The sequence below is a fragment of the Calonectris borealis genome, chromosome 5 (genome assembly GCF_964195595.1).
Source record: "Calonectris borealis chromosome 5, bCalBor7.hap1.2, whole genome shotgun sequence".
Classification (NCBI taxonomy): Eukaryota; Metazoa; Chordata; class Aves; order Procellariiformes; family Procellariidae; genus Calonectris; species Calonectris borealis.
In genome coordinates, this window is record NC_134316.1 from 7,354,921 (window position 1) to 7,370,337 (window position 15,417).

A 15,417-nucleotide genomic window follows, 5' to 3' on the forward strand; every position below is an offset into this window, starting at 1 on the left:
AAATAGAAGATTCATGGTTTTTAATTTAGTATTTTAGAAGCAAAGTTAGGGTCTGACAACACCCACTCAAGTCAACAGAAAGTCTCATTCTAGCTAAGTAGGCTTTCAATCAATTCCCTGGTGAGCACAGTTGCCACCACCTTCATGATGAGTCATTAAAAGCCGAGTTTCTACTTTAGATTGCTTTTCTAACACAAAATTCAAAGCCCTCGCATTATATCCAAATAGAAGTATTTACACAAGATGTGTATAAATATAAAGTTTATTCAGTATAGTGTTTAGAAAAATAAGTTCACATCATCTCAGAATACAAATAAAACACTTAATTGTCCAGGCACAAACCCCTATTACAGTACAACAAACATACATACTTTAGATCTCTTTGGTTGGGTAATTAAGCACAGATATGTTTGATGATACACTCTGGGGCGGCATCATCTAACAGTGCAGTAAAGACTTCTGATTATTCCCTCCTCTAATGTGTACATTCCGCTTAAGTTTCATATTTGTTGTAAGGCACAATAAACCCATATCGCAGAAATAACTGGTTAGTTCTGGACAAACAGTACATGCAGCAAAAGAACAAACATCCTCTGAATGTGAATCCTGAAAGTCAGAAGATTCACCCCCTCCTTGAGTTCAGAAATGTAAGAAGCTAGTTTTAAATTATATGAAACATACAAGTCAGGTATAAAATATCCTTCAAGATAATAACTGCTAGGAGATACAGGAAGACTTCAGGTCTCCTTGCTTGTAAAATGTCAGTACTTTTGTTTCCAGAGTTATAAAATTACTATTCTTTTTGTGATTTGAGATGGTTCTCGACCACAAGCACTAGGCAATTCATGCCCCCGGGAGTCCTGCACACGTGTTTCATACGGAACTGAAGGGATGCACTCTCTTGGTTGTTCACCTGCCCTTGATAAGAAAAGTGCACAGGCACTGGAAATCTACATACGGGAAAAGCTCCTGTGCACACAGGGCCAAGTTCTGCCCTGCTTAATTTAACAGAAAATAGTTATTGAGGTGATCTTGCAGGATTTGAAGTCAGAATTTGCCCATTACTGTCATTAATCTCAGATTGATAGTAATAACAATAAAGATGTTTCTGGCCTTACTTCTGGGTAAAGTAGCTTTCTGAATGTGTCTTCCTGAATCCACAGGCAGGATAAAGCAGTAAATGGAAAGAGGTATATGCTTCGATAGACTGTGACCGTTCGGCTATAACTGAGTGTCAACCTTGTGCACTGGTTCATCCTGCCACCATATACCGGGCCAAATCCGTCCCTGATCCAACTCCAGTGAAATGAATGGACCATATTCTCGGCTGGTGTGAAAGGACATTAAAATCAACAGAACTGTGCTAGTTTAGCCCAGCCGAGGACCTGGCCGATAGATGTCTGTGATTTATGTGGCTGAAATGTTCTTTTAGGTAAGACCACAGGAATAATGCTGCAAATAGTCCAGACAGAGCATTCAATTTAACGTATTTCTGGTTCTCTGCAAAACTCTGGGCAAAACAGAGGCAGCTTTAATTAAAAGTCATAAAGAACAAAGGGTTTTTTAACATCATGCTTTGTAGGAATTTGCTTAAACTTTAAGCGTATTTTTCAAAGCTGAGTCTGGGACCAGAAAAGTAGTAGAATTTGGCAATGTTTCCTGTAAAATTTCCAGTGGACTTACAAGTTACAAACACATGTGAAGTTGAAACGATCCTTTATTCTCATCCGTAACAGAGAGGGAGGGAGGAGAAGGAACATGTATGCCAGATAGACATACCTTCCATTTAAACAACAGAATGTGATAATAAGGACTGTCTGTGGGGCTTGGACACTCCCTGCCATTCACGTGTGTGGGACATGAGCATCCATATGCCCTAAACACCGTGTAAAATCCTCAGTTTGGGAATCAGTGGAGCAATGCCTTATTTACAGCAGCCGAAGATCCGGCCCTAGACGCTTTTCGGGGCTTTGTGTACTGTCTATTTAGAGCAGTTAGCCTGCTTGCTTGAGGGCCACATAATAAAAACTGACCCTTCTTTTACAGTAGGAGTAAAACTACTATTTAAATATCTATTTTAAAAACACTGTACCGTGCAATGAGTCTTTATATTGTGCATATGTACCTGCAGAAAACATGAGGTTATAACTACGTTATCTGGAGGGAATGACACTTATTTTCAATGGGAGAAAGAAAGAGTAAAACATAATAATAAAATAAGTTACTTGATATCTGGAAGACTAGAATAGATTAATCTTACTTTGTCCCAAACCACTGCTTTTATGTACATCCTCCGCTCCCACTGAAGAGTGGGAAGTCTCCTATTAGAAGTACCAGACACTCCAAGATACGCGCCACTGTAACAACACACACAGTTTTCACATCAACTGTGCTGCAAAGCCATGGAATTCAGAGCCTCAGTAACACAACAAATGCAAAGGAGGAAAAATTTAAAAAAAAACCTAACAGGTACTGGCGTAACACCACAGTCTTTTCAGTTATGAGACCTGATCGCGTCAACAACTGAGAGTGCTCTGAAATACTCTCTAGCTTGCCTCCAAATATAGTCTGAGCTTCACAGATGAAATGTTAAGCCCCAAACAATTCCTTCAGAGCCACGCACACGTTCTCCATTAATATGACAATGATACAGGGTCCTTCTGATTTTCCAAAGTCGAACAAATTCACGCAAAGCAGATAGAGCTACTGTTATTGTCATCATCATCTTGGTTTTATGGGCAAAGAAGAGGTGGGAAGCAGATTGCTCACGCTGGCGCCCAGCAAACAGATAAACAAGTAGAGCAGAGAGAAAAACTCTGGACTATCTGATTCGCTGCTCACGTGGAGATCCCCTGAATGTCAATGCCATGGGAACATATAACTCCACGTTCTGCTTGTGATAATCTCCACTTTAAAGCACTTGCCTTAAACACCCTTTTTGCTTGGAAGCACGTGGGGACAGCCAACTGCTTATGGGCTGCTTCGGTTTGCAGAGCATCAGTGACTTGGTACAGCTGCAAAGTTCATGCCTTGCACACTTGCTCTTCCCTTTCCCTGCACTTTTTCCCTGCAGCCCTAGAGACTCTGGCTCGCAGCGTGGATTCCAGTGCTTACCGACAGAGCTCAGCTTTGAGGTTCCACAGAATACCTTGCAAAACATGCTGTATTCAATATAGTGCAAAACAATAGCGAGGATGCCTATGCCATGCTCACGGCGCACAGAAAAAACCTTCATTCCTCAAAGGCTTTCCACAGAACCAGTTAACAACCAAGACAGAAACAGACTGGGATGTGCTACATCTATTCTCTTTCCTTTCCGTTTTTTTGTCCTTTACAAGTGATCTTGTTTTGTCCTGAGCCTGATTCGGAGCCCACAGAAGCTTATGAAAACATTTCCCATCGCCTTCCAAAGGCTTCGGACCAGGCCCCTGATGAGGATGAATACATGCTTTAGTTACTGTATATATTCACATTAGAATAAAAACTAACAAAACAAAACCACAAAGATTAACAGCATGTCATTTTTATACATCTGCATTCTTATTATTATTTTAAAGCTTAAGGATGTGCTTTTCCATGCTACAAAAACTCCTCTGGAGGAAAGGTTAAGATCTGTTCCACCTGCCCAGAGCCCGCCCGCTTCTGCTGTCCACGGCACAGCACAAAGGGGCGAAGGGAGAGGAGACCCATCTCCAGCCAAGCAGAGACCACACTGCTCCCACGAGCCCTTCGGGCAGCTGCAGTTCCCACCATCAGCCCCCACACTGCTTATTCTGGAAGGATATATATAAATACACCTTTAAGTGCACTCCTGGATGGGGGCCTGCTTGCTTGAGCAGCAGCTGAAGCCCTCCCACAGGGGCTATTTGGCCAATGGGTCCGTGTAAACATGGGGCTCCCTTCCGTGGCCTGCCCATCCAACCTTTCCTGCTCATCTGCCTGAGGCTGGAGCCAAGACACAAGCCCCTGGCTCGTCGAGACCTCGGCACGACGGCTCTCTGGGCTCCTCCTGCCCTGCTGACGTGGTACGGAAGGACCTATCTTTGGCTCTCTGCACCGCTAGTAAATGTCACCCACGATGACCAAAAGACTTAAAACTCTTCTTACTCGTGCAAGTAGGGGCACCGAAGTCAGCGGGTCTACCTGCAGAAGTAAGGCATCAGGATTTGGCCCTGAGGACGGATATTTGCAAATCAGTGTTTTTATTCCTCCTGCCACTGTGCTTTAGTAACAAAGATAAGGCCACTAGGAAGAAAGGCACATGGAATTCTGTAAAAAATACACAAAAAGGTTCAACTAATTTGCAAATTACTAACAAAACAAACAAAAAACCCCTGAACACAAAAACAGAGGGGGTAGAGACAGGGACCTCCTGGGTTTGTGAGACTGGGAGTTCATTTTCTAGTTTCAGTGTGATTAACATTTTACTTTTACAGTCTATTGCTTGAAAAACTACAAAAAAGAAAACCTTGTCAGAAATAACTACGTATACTTCCTGCTCAAACAATAAAAATAAATTAAAACAGCCAGAAAACGTTTTCCTTTTCAATGCATTGTGTCTAAAGTGAAAGGGAACATAAACCATAAATAAAATCCATTGTACTAATTTTAAAAAAGTCTCCTTTATAAGAACTGAAACAATATTTACATTCATACTGGAGAGAAAGCTTCTGAGTTGCATAATTAGAGTTTCAAATGATGCTTTTTCTGGTGCACTGACAAATGCTAGCTGTAGCATTTAGAAACCTGTAAATGTTTGATGCGAGATTTTTGGTTTGAACACAAGTCTGCTGGAAAAAAGCAAACACACCAGTAACAACATTATTTATGATTTTGTTTTGTTTCTTAACCTCAAACAACATAAAAGTAGCCGGTGAGGTATCGTCTAGAGTTCCTTAAAAATTTCTCAATGCCCATGGACTAGAAGTAAACAGCAAAAATGACTGCATTGTTTCTACCTTTTCGGAGCGAGATTTTTGTGTTCTATCTAAAGTTAGGAGTGTATACTTACTGTTGAGAGTATGTTGTACTATGGAGAGTCTAGTTAAATTATTAGGGTAGTATCTCTTAGCCAAACCTGCACCCATTCGCTCGGTACTTGCCCTGGCCTTTCCTTTCTCCTTTAATCTGCTTAAAAGAGAATACTGCATGCAAACCAAGTGTGGCAACCTAATTCCATTGCCGGAGATTCCTCTGTACATCGATTCAGACCATTTAAATGTTCTTCTGTTTTCTTTAAATGAAAAAAAAAAAAACCACCAAACAAAAAAAAAACCACTTGGTGCTCATTAGGGCCTCGACAGGAGACTTATCTATTAAAACAGAAAGCAAGAAAAAAAAAAGTTACAAGTCTTGCATATCTTCATCCATCTGAACTGTCTGCAGTTTGGCAAGTTCTTTTTTGTCCGTTTCCAGTTCTTCACAAACCGTGTCAACCATGTTACTCATAACATACTTGGATTTCGAATCCAGCATCATTAAATTGCCAGTTGACTTACTCTCCGAATTAGGTAAGAAATTCTCTTTGACGTCAGGTACGGCTTGCAGAACTAACCTGTGCTCTCTGACAAAATCTTGATGTACTTGTGCAGAGGAGTGGCTGACACGGTCTCCGCTTGTAGAAACTATTTCTCCAAGCGCGGGCTGTGCTGTAGAAATGGACAAGAGATCTTGACTGGTAATGAGGGAACAATTCTGAAGGGTTGCATAGTTAGTGTTGCTGATAGATATCACGGTAGAAGTACTGGTCACGGGCGATGACATGGACTGGCTCTCCGAGATACCAGAGTTCAGTTCTGCAGCATTTAAAAGAGTTGGTGGTGTGAGGGAAAAATTATGTGAGGGTGTTACATTCACTAATGAGGAGGCCAGGGACTGGAGTCCTCCGCTGGATATATTTTCAGAAGACATGTTTACATTTAGTTGCGTGTTCTGACCGACTGGCATCAACTGAGAAAACACAAGGCTTCTTTCCAGTCCTTCTTGCTTGACAGAGCCTACTGCCTGGCCTGAATTGGGAACCGTATAAACAACTGCACTCGGAGTGAGGGGGCTGAAGAAAACCTTTCCTTGCTGCACTGTTGACGACTCAGTCGTAAAAGTTCCTCCATCAGATGTGCTGGGATTTACTGAAACATTACCTAGAGAAAGGGAAGCAAAAGAAAGAAAAATACGGATTATAGTTGGCAGAGAGTTGTGCAGGCATTTTGTTAAGATGTTTTGGTCTTTTTTATGTTTGCAGTACGCACATATGCTAATATTTTGTGCAACACAGAACAGCGTTGTTTGTAACAGGTGAGAGAAAATTTGGTATGAAGAAATAAAAGCCGTTAATAGAAACTGCTTCAAGAAAGAAAGAAAAGAGAAAGAAGAAAAAAAAAAGGTTCTGGTACATTAGGTATCTTTCAGACTCTCATTAAGGGGCAAACAGTCCCTGGCCATGTGATTAAAATGAATGTGCTTTGGCCTTCACTAGTTGCCACCACTCAATTTCTATCTAAGAATAGAAGCATGAAAAGCTATTAAAGATAGTTCAGTGACAGACTACAGCTTGTGTGTGGGAAACTGGAGACACGTCACATGAAATCCACTACTGCTGAGCAGAACCTACCTGCAGAGTCAAGCTGCAGAGAAAACATCAAAAACCAGTAACTTCTACCAGGTTAATTGGGTAGTCCGTCAAGCATTCCGATGTATTGTCTTTCACCTTGCTTTATCACGTATTTCTAAAAGCCTAACCCTACCACATCCACCACACCATGTAAAGTCACCTAGCAACTGCCTACCCTCGCTGAAAGCCACGGCACCGCTTGCGTGATGTTGTAGCTAGCCAGAGCAAGAAGCAGGGGCCAGAGGCGACCTGAAGTTGGTTGTACTGGACATGCCATATAATCATTCCTAAAATAAGATATACTGGCTCCAAGGACTGGATGCCACTTCAAACACCTCTTTCTCAAAAGCAGTTTAATTATCATTTTAAGAGGCTACAGCTGGAGGCACCTGAATTTTTTTAGAACAGCACTGAAGATGCATTTCTCACCTGGGGAATATTTTAGCTCCCTATTCATTTCCATTAATCAATGACGATTTTTTGGAAGAAGTTACTTATATGTGTAAACTAGAAGAATAAAGCGAGGTAACTTGAAGTTACCTGGCAATAAGATATCATTTACAGTAGCTTACTTAAAACAGCCTGCAGCACACTTCACTCTGAATAGGCAGTCAGCTATCCATCCTTCTTGTGTTAAGAAAAACAAAAAGAAATCAAAGCAGCAAATACGGATCTTGACTTTTCTCTGCACCAGACTAGACATATGGCGGATCACTCTGCAGTGGAAATTGGTATTTTTAACAATGGGGGAAATGTTATGAATCTTAGGACTTTCAAATACAATAGTCCCACACTACTTAAGGGATAGAACCTTCTCGCCTTTGCTGGCTGTCAGTTTATGCCTTGGAGCATGTGGATTAAATGGCTCTTGTAATTACAGGTGGTATTCAGACTAAATGTCTTCTCTTTTTCACCTTGGTTAAACTACGTACCACTAACTTCCAGTGACTGCAAGTGCCACGTTTTAGGATCTTATAATTGTACACCCATTTGGAATGTGTTCGTACGGCTTCAGTGTTCCTCCCCATATTTAACAGCAAGAATAATTCACTCCCTATACACGCTTAATTCAAATAAGCTAACATGAGCACATGTACTCATGGCTCCTGAAACTAGAAAGATTCATTCAAGTTTAATCATTTTCATAACCAGAATACAGTGGCTGATGAGTAACAAAGCTGTTCAGTTGTGCTTTATAACTGACCTGCTTCAAAACAAGGATCCAGAACTAGGCTTGTGCTCCCTGGGATTCTTCCCGGCTGGCCACAAGTTTCAGTCTACGGTATGTTAAGACAAACTCTAAAGCAAACTTGGGGAGGAGCCTGCACACTTGGCACGTGAACCTGCGATGACATATTTCCCTTGGACTGAGGGCAGTTTATCCAAATACCCTCACGTTTTCTATCTACGAGCTATTGCATATTCCTATTGTTTCCCTGCAGTTTAATCTTTCTTAATTATAGGACAGAAAATGTACGAGCATAACTGCTTCGTCTTGTTGTGTCTATAGTCATTTAAAATTTATTTTTATGAAATGCTTTGGTTAAAAAAACAAAAAAACAAAACATCCACCACAAGAACAACAACGGTAACAATTTCCAGCTGCCGCAATTTCCATTTTTATGAACCTTCTCATTAAAAGAATTCAATGGCAAATGGGGAATATTTTGAATTACTGAAACGTGTAAAATTTACAGATATTTGTGAACACTAGTCTCACAGACTTCTGAGAACAGCATGAGATGAAAGGGGTGTAAAATACCAGACCTCCTTCTCTGCTCTCAGCAGAGGAGCTCAGCCTCATGTAACAGTCTGCCCACGAGCATAACCCGTTATAAAGGAAGGCAAAAGGCATTATTTGATGTACTGCATGTGGCTGTGACTGAGATACAATGCTGGTACCTCAGAGGAAAAAGTACCAGAGCTTCTAAAACGCAAGTCTGCCCAATCCCAATTCTTCCTTGTACCTCTTACTGTAACAGACAAAACTTTTACCTTGTGAAGCTGCCACAGAAACAGGAGGCAGCTGCAGAGAAGAAAAACCGATGCTTCCGTTCAGCAGCTGGCCATTTGTTCCTGAATTGGGGATCTGGACAATGCCATACTGGTTTATTTGGACAGGAGCAGTAAAAGTAACTACGGAGCCTCCATCTTGGGAAGCTGCAGTTTGTACGCTTTCCCTTTTCACCTCTGAGCTCGGTATCAATCCCGGGAATGAGACCGGGATGTTGCTGGGGCTGAAGGTGGCTGCTGCGGCATTGGGGACTGAAGCCTGAAGGAGTTTGAAGTCCTTAACATCTTCTGACGAAGACGACAGTATGTCTGTAATGGACACCCCGTTGCTCACAACACTCGATGTGGTTTTGGGCGAATTCAAGGTAACTGTCTGCGAAGCCCCCACGCTGAGTCCATTGAGAATGACACCGTTGGGTCCCTGAAGAAAAGAGCTACCATTGAGAAAGACGGGAGAGGTACTGGCAGGCACGAGGTTTCCATTCAACAAGACACCAGATGAGCTCAAGGCTATTTTAGTGTTTCCGAGCTGCTGCATGTAGACGGGCTCCATGTGGCCGGGAAGGCTGAGGCTGGTAACGCCGTCGGATGAGCTGGAGAGCGGATGGGGAGATAAATCCTCCTGCCCCTTACTGGATTCATCTTCTGTGCTAGGGTTGCCGTCTGACTCGCTATGAGAAAAGACAGAGATGACATTGCATTACTATGGCGTGCCAGCGAGCTCTGCACCAAGGGGGCCGCCTTGCTTTGATACAGTTTGCGAGAGTTTTCCCGAATAATTTTTTCTGTGTTTTGCCTTTACAAGGCACTTTAAGCGAATTTCAAGTCAAGGGGGATGTTTCTTAGAAAAGGACGCATCAAACCAGCCGTTCGCTGAGGAGAAACTTTACAGACTTGGGTTACGGACGTGTAAATAAACCCCCTCTCCCTGGCCATCCGACCCGGGTGACCGAAGGGGGCTGCCTGGCCCCTCTCCGTCGGCCCAGGGTGCCCACAAGTGTGAGACCGGCCGCAGCCATTTGGCAAATCGCTGGGCGGCAGCTGCGGGAGGTGAGAGCAGGCCGGGAAGCGCCGCCCGACCCTCCCGGCCTCTGCCTGCCGCCCCCAGGCCCCCCGCCACCCCCGGCCCGGGGGAAGGGGGGAGGCCCCGCGCTGCCCCCAGGTGCCGGCGGAGCCACCTCAGGCTGTGCCCGGAGGCCAGGGGAGGGAGGACGGGGAGGCCGGCCTTTGTGCCGCGCCCCGCGGGGCCGCCGCCGCCCCGGCCCGGCCGAGCCCCTCCGCCGGGAGCTGCGCCGCGTTTTTTTGCTGACTGGTCCGCCCTCGACTGCATTTTTCGGTCGCTCCCTCCCTCCCTCCCCCCTCGGCCGCTCGCCCTTTGATGTGTCCCGCGGAGAGGGGCCGCAGCGGCACAATCGCGCCCTTGGTTGAGAAATGCCTTGGGGCCCTCCGCCGGCCGCCGCTTTTTTCCCTCCTTTCCTCCCTTCTCCCTTCCTCCCCCTCTCCCCGCTCCTTCTCCCCCCCTCGCCTCTCCCCTCCCTTCCCGTCCCTGCCCCGGGAGGAAGAAGGGGGGCGGCAGCGGGGAGGTCACCTCCACCTGCCCGCCTCGCGGCGCCGAGCCCCCGCCGCGGCCCCTCCGCCCGCAGGGAGCGGGGGGGCGAGGCAGAGCCCCGGGCCGGGCGCAGGCGGAGCGGGGCCGGGCGGGGGAGGCTCTCTCGCCCCGCGGGGAGCAAACGGCCGTGGGGCTGGAGGCGGAGGCCTGCGGCGGGCCGAGCCCGGCGGTGCCGCCGCTGAGGCCCGGCGCGGCCGGCCCCGCTCCCCCGCTGAAACCCGAGCCCGGCCCGCTCCCGAGTCAGGTTTCAAAACAGAGCGAGCGGCGGGACCCCACACCCCCGCGCGTCCTCCGGCCGCCGTCAATGATTAACTCTGTCAGGCGCGACAATTAAATAAAAACAAGGCGGGGGGGGGGAACAAACAACGCCCCCCCTCCCCTCCCGTCCCTTCCTCGGAGCTCGCCGCGCCGCCGGTGTCCGCGGGGCGCCCGGCGGCTCCCCCGGCCCGCGGGGAAGGGGTGGCGGCGCGGGCCGGGCGCGGCGGGAGCGGGGAGCGAGGGGAGGTGGAAGGGGGCGGCGGGGGCCGGGAAGTTCCCCCGCGCTGCCTCGCCGCGGCTCGCATGCCTGCGTGCCCGGGCCGGGTGGGTGTGTGTTGGGAGCGAGGGAGCGGGGAGGGGGAAGGAGGGGAGGACGAGGCGCACCGAAGGTAAGCGCCATGTTTGCAAGGGAAGAAAGAGCCGGGAGAGGGAAGGCAGGCAGGCGGGAGAGGGGGCGGGGAGGAAAGTTTGCCCTCACCTTTTGGACTGGGTCTCGGAAGGGTTGCGGTCCCGCTGCCTGCGGTTCTTGAACCAGTTGCTGACCTGGGTGAGGGACAGCCCGGTGATCTTGGCCAGGTTGCGCTTCTCGGCCGGCGAGGGGTACCGGTTCTGCTTGTAGAGCTCCTTCAGCGCGTTGCGGGACTTCTCTTTGAAGCAGTAGACCGTCTCCTCGCCGTCCCAGATCGTCCTGGGCAGAGGGTATTTCCTCCGCAGCCTGTACTTGTCCACCGCCCCCAAGGGTCTGCCCCGGGCTCGCTCCGCCTCGGTGTAGCGAGCCTTGTACCACAGCTCCTGCAGCAGCGGGTGGTTGGAGGAGTCGAAGTTGTGGCTCTCCAGGATGCTGTAGAGCTCGGCGTAGATGCCCTGGTGGAAAGCCACCAGCGCCCGGGCTTTCATCAGGCTCTCGTTGCCACGTAGCAGATCGCTCGGGGGCAAAGACCACAGGAACCTGGCCAGGCGGTCCAGGTTCCCACCTTGCTGCAGCGCCTCGCAGACGCAGGCGACGTGGTCCGGGGAGAAAGCCAGGGGGGTCTGCGAGGAGGAGGAGGAAGAAGAAGAAGAAGAGGAGGAGGAGGAGGAGGAGGAGGGAGAGGAGGCAGCGTGGTGATTCCTGGCCAGGAGTTCCGTGTGGAGCAGTACCTGGTCCGCGGCTCCCTCCTCCGCGGCGGCGGCGGAGCCTGCGTGCTCCATGGGGAACGGGGCAGCGGCGGGAGGGGGCGGCGGCGCAGGGTTGAGGGCTCCCGCCGCGGCCCCGTCGGGGGGCACCTTGCTGGCTTCAGAGAGGATTTCCATCACATTTTCCTGCTTGATCTCCACCGCGCTCGTGATCTCGTCCGTGGGGGAGGCAGAAGACATGTTTCGGTTTGTTTTCCTTTTTTTTTTTTCTTTTTTTTTTTCTCCCCTTCCCCCCGTCCCCTTCTCCTCCTCTCCCCCCTTCCTATCTCTCTGGAAAGTCCACTCCTCCTCCTCCTACTCTCGCTCTCGGCCGGCTCTAGCCGATCAGGTTTCCTCCCGGCCACGCAATAACCATTAAAGATAGCTGCTATAGCAAAGTAGTGTAAACGGGCTCCTCTCCGCGGCTCCCCCCAACGTGACTCCCAGCCCCGCTGCAATACTATATGGCACCGCAGCCTGCTGGCTCGGCCGCGCCCGCCCATTGGCTGCGCCGCGCCGGGGGGGCGGGGGCTCCAGCGTCTCCAGGGCAACCGTCAATCAAGCGGCCCCGCTCCTCTCCTCTCTCCCCCCCCCCCCCCTTCCCTCCCCACCTCCACCTGGAGCGCGGCGCCCCGCCGCAGGGACGCCCCCGCGGGCGGCGGGAGGCGGCGGCTCCCCTCACCTGCGCCGCCGCCAAGCGCCTTTCCCCGGGCGGGGAGGGAGGAATTAAAACTCTCAGGGTGTGAGGCGGTGCAGGCGGCAGCTGCCTGCGGTGAGGTACCGCGCCTCGGCCGGGGCGGCAGCGGGGCGCGGGGAGCCCCGCGAGGGAGCTACCGCCCCGCAACAGCCTCCTGTTGATTATTCATTAGGCGGGAGTGGCCCCCCGTTACAACCGGAGCTCTCGGGCCGGGGCAGCCTGCTCCCCCCGCCCCGCCCCAACGCCAGGCAGGTGCTGCCCGGGGCGGCTCGTACCTGCTCAGCCCGGCCGCCCCGGCCCTCCCCACCGCCGGCTGGCTCTGCCTGGTGGTGGTCGGGGCCGGGACGGGTGCGGAGCGAGCCGGGCCGGGCCCCACGGCGAGCGGAACGCGCGAGGCGGCGGGCGACGCCGGCGGGCCCCTTTGGCGGCGGCACCGCGCGGCGGAAGGCGGAATGCGCGGAGGGAGGGAGGGAGGAAAGGAGGGGGAGGCGGCGACGGCGGCCATGGATGACCAGGGCTGCCCGCGGTGCAAGACCACCAAGTACCGCAACCCCTCCTTGAAGCTGATGGTCAACGTCTGCGGGCACACGCTGTGAGTGGGGCCGCCGCCCCGCCCTGGGGGGGGCGGGGTGGGGGCCGGACGCGGTGAGGGGAGAGGCGCTCCGGCCCGGGGCTGCTCCTCTGCGGGGAGACCGGGCGGCCGGGCCTGAGGGGAACGGTCGCTCCCCCGGCCGGTCCGGGGGTGGGGGCGACCCCGGCCGCCCGGCTCGGCCCAGCGGGGCTCCGCCAGACCCGTGCGGGCGTTTCGAGGTGGCTCCGGACCCCCGCATGTCCCCCGGTTGCCTCTCCCGGCGGCAACGCTGCAGCCAGCGGTTCCGTTTCAGGCCAGGGGCTGGATCGCGGTGTGGGTCTGAAGCGCTGCTTTCGGCTGCTTTTCCCCTGTGAAATGCTCGGGGGGAAGCACACGGGACTTGGCGTGTGCGGTGTAGTGTTCGGTACCGGCTCCTGTCCCGAAGGGGGTGAGGCCTCGGGGTATGGAACGGGGAGCGTAGGGGAAAATACGTTTCTCATCAACTTAAACACTTCTCACTTGTATTTAATAATGTGCTTGGATAATTAAGAAAAAAAAAAAGTGATTTGGTTTATTGTTTTGGAGTGTTAATTCTCCTGAATGGGGAATGCTTTGTCTGAAGGTTTCATGCTGTTTTAAATGTTGAAGAATCCTCTTGTGAACCTGTGCTGATGGTGCTGTTTACTCAATCGGTATTTTTTTGCAACAAGAGTCATGATTTTTTTTCTTTTCCCCCAAAGATGAACACTTAGATAATTCCCACCGCTGGCTCTAGCTGGTTTAAGTCATACATAGTCTGAACTAATTCACTTTAAGATCTGGAGATCCTCCTTAGTGTGGAAGTTTTAAAGGCTGTAGTGTAAATTCTTTCTAGGTACAGATGATAGAAGCCTCATACTGCTGTAGCAGCCCTTTTGGGTTTGGGTTTTTGTTTGTTTGTTTTTTGCGTCTTTTCATCTTTTCTGTGATATGTATATTGAGCTGTTTTATATTTTTAAACTACACGTGAATTACATTCAAAAGATGCAGCTTGAAAGCTTTACTTAACTTGATATAGTGTTGTAAGTGAACAGGGTGAAGGAACTGGTTGCAAAAAGGATTTTTTTTTTTTTTTTTAAAGAAAAAAGTGTTAGCTTTCATCTGGTTCCCTGATCCTGTTCTCTACGGCCACGCAAGCACTTCTGTTGCAATGAGGGAAGGCGTGTGGGAGAGCAGCAGATGATCTCCTGGTAGTGGTGGTGTAGGAGAGACAGGCAGCAGGAGTGCCCCTTTGGTGACAGTGATGCTGGCTGTGTAAAAGTGCAGTGTTAGCTGGAGTTCAAAAGGTAACAGCCATGTTTAGGCAAGGCTGTGCAGCTTTAAAATGATGTTTCTATCTTCTATTCCAGTGAAGATCAAAGGACGAGTGGTCTTGATCATCTTCTGCTTTCAAGCTCCTCCAGAGCCACTTCCAGCAGAGGACAGCATGTTTCAGTTTGCTCTCCCGCTTTGGTTCTCAATATTTTTTTTGTAGCTGAGCTTCACTTGAGAAAATTAGTCATGTTTTGTGCTTTACTGGGTCCAGCTGCTGACACCTTATTTGGCGTTGATGTCCCTGTCTTGCTTTCCTTGTTTCTTCCCAGCTGCACAAGGACTACCTCTGCTTTCCCCAGCTCGTTGTTCGCACTTCTGCATTTGGCAAGTGTTTTATCGGAGCCCAGATCAGTAGTCTGAACCCGTTTGGCCCTGGGCTGAGCCAGCCGGGTATCTCTGCAGGGTACTTGCCAGGAGAGGGCTGTGCAGACCCACCCAGACTGACCTTACCTGGACCCAGCAAGGTCTGTTAGTCCCACTTTACCTTCCCAGCAAAGGGTGTCTCTGGAGCTGGGTGCCACTGCTTTAAAGCATATTGTGTGAGGGTAAAGTTGAAGTCACTGTGTAAGTAGGATCTCTGGATTTCTTTGTTTTTGTTGTAATTAAGGACTCTCCCTCTTGATATGGTTCAAGTGGATCACTCTTCCTCTATAATATCCTTCCAATAACCCCTTTAAGGTTGTGTTTTTATTATTATTTCCATATGATGTTACAAAGCCTTCATGCTGGAAGTTGTTTCTTAGTAATGGTTACTAAATTATTGTAATAACTGATGTAGAAGCTGGAAGCTCAAGTGAGGCATCTGTGAATGAAGTATGGGGGAAAAAGGGGAGGTAATTGACATTTGTTCTTTAATAAGTTCACCGCGTTTCAGGCACAAGGAAGGAATGTCTAACTAGTTCTCAAAGCAAATGAGCTAACTTAAGTTTCTGATGGAGACTTACCCTTCTTAAGCAATCTATTCTGATAGTTTGCTGTTCTTACCATTGAAAATACTTCTCCTAATTTCTAATCTAAATTTATTTGCTGTAATTTAAGCATTTAAGAATTCTAACATGCATTTTATATACCTTGTGAACTCTTTGTTTCACCTCTTCTGCAGGAATGTGTCACATGTTTTGGGGGCTTTCTCTTTGGTGTTTTCCACACTT

The 15,417-nt window shown here is 49.3% G+C and overlaps 2 protein-coding genes across 11 annotated transcripts in view; one reads left to right on the forward strand and one right to left on the reverse strand.

Moving 5' to 3' along the window:
* Window positions 1-244: 244 nt before the first annotated feature.
* LOC142082639 (homeobox protein SIX4-like) lies at window positions 245-12,110 on the reverse strand. The gene is made up of 3 exons (XM_075150864.1): window positions 10,969-12,110; window positions 8,606-9,294; window positions 245-6,140 (listed from the first exon to the last, which is right to left on the reverse strand). The coding sequence occupies exons 1-3, from the start codon at window positions 11,844-11,846 to the stop codon at window positions 5,344-5,346; spliced, it is 2,364 nt and encodes a 787-aa protein (XP_075006965.1). The 5' UTR covers window positions 11,847-12,110; the 3' UTR covers window positions 245-5,343.
* A 685-nt stretch (window positions 12,111-12,795) lies between these two features.
* MNAT1 (MNAT1 component of CDK activating kinase) overlaps window positions 12,796-15,417 on the forward strand; it is a 129,015-nt gene continuing 126,393 nt past the window's right edge. For all 10 annotated transcript variants that reach the window (XR_012673770.1, XR_012673769.1, XR_012673772.1 and 7 more), the window contains exon 1: window positions 12,796-12,934. Coding sequence is in view for 6 of the 10 variants with exons in the window: in XM_075150871.1 (XP_075006972.1) it covers window positions 12,846-12,934 (89 nt within the window). In the remaining 4 variants the exon portion in view is untranslated. The remainder of the gene's footprint in view (window positions 12,935-15,417) is intronic.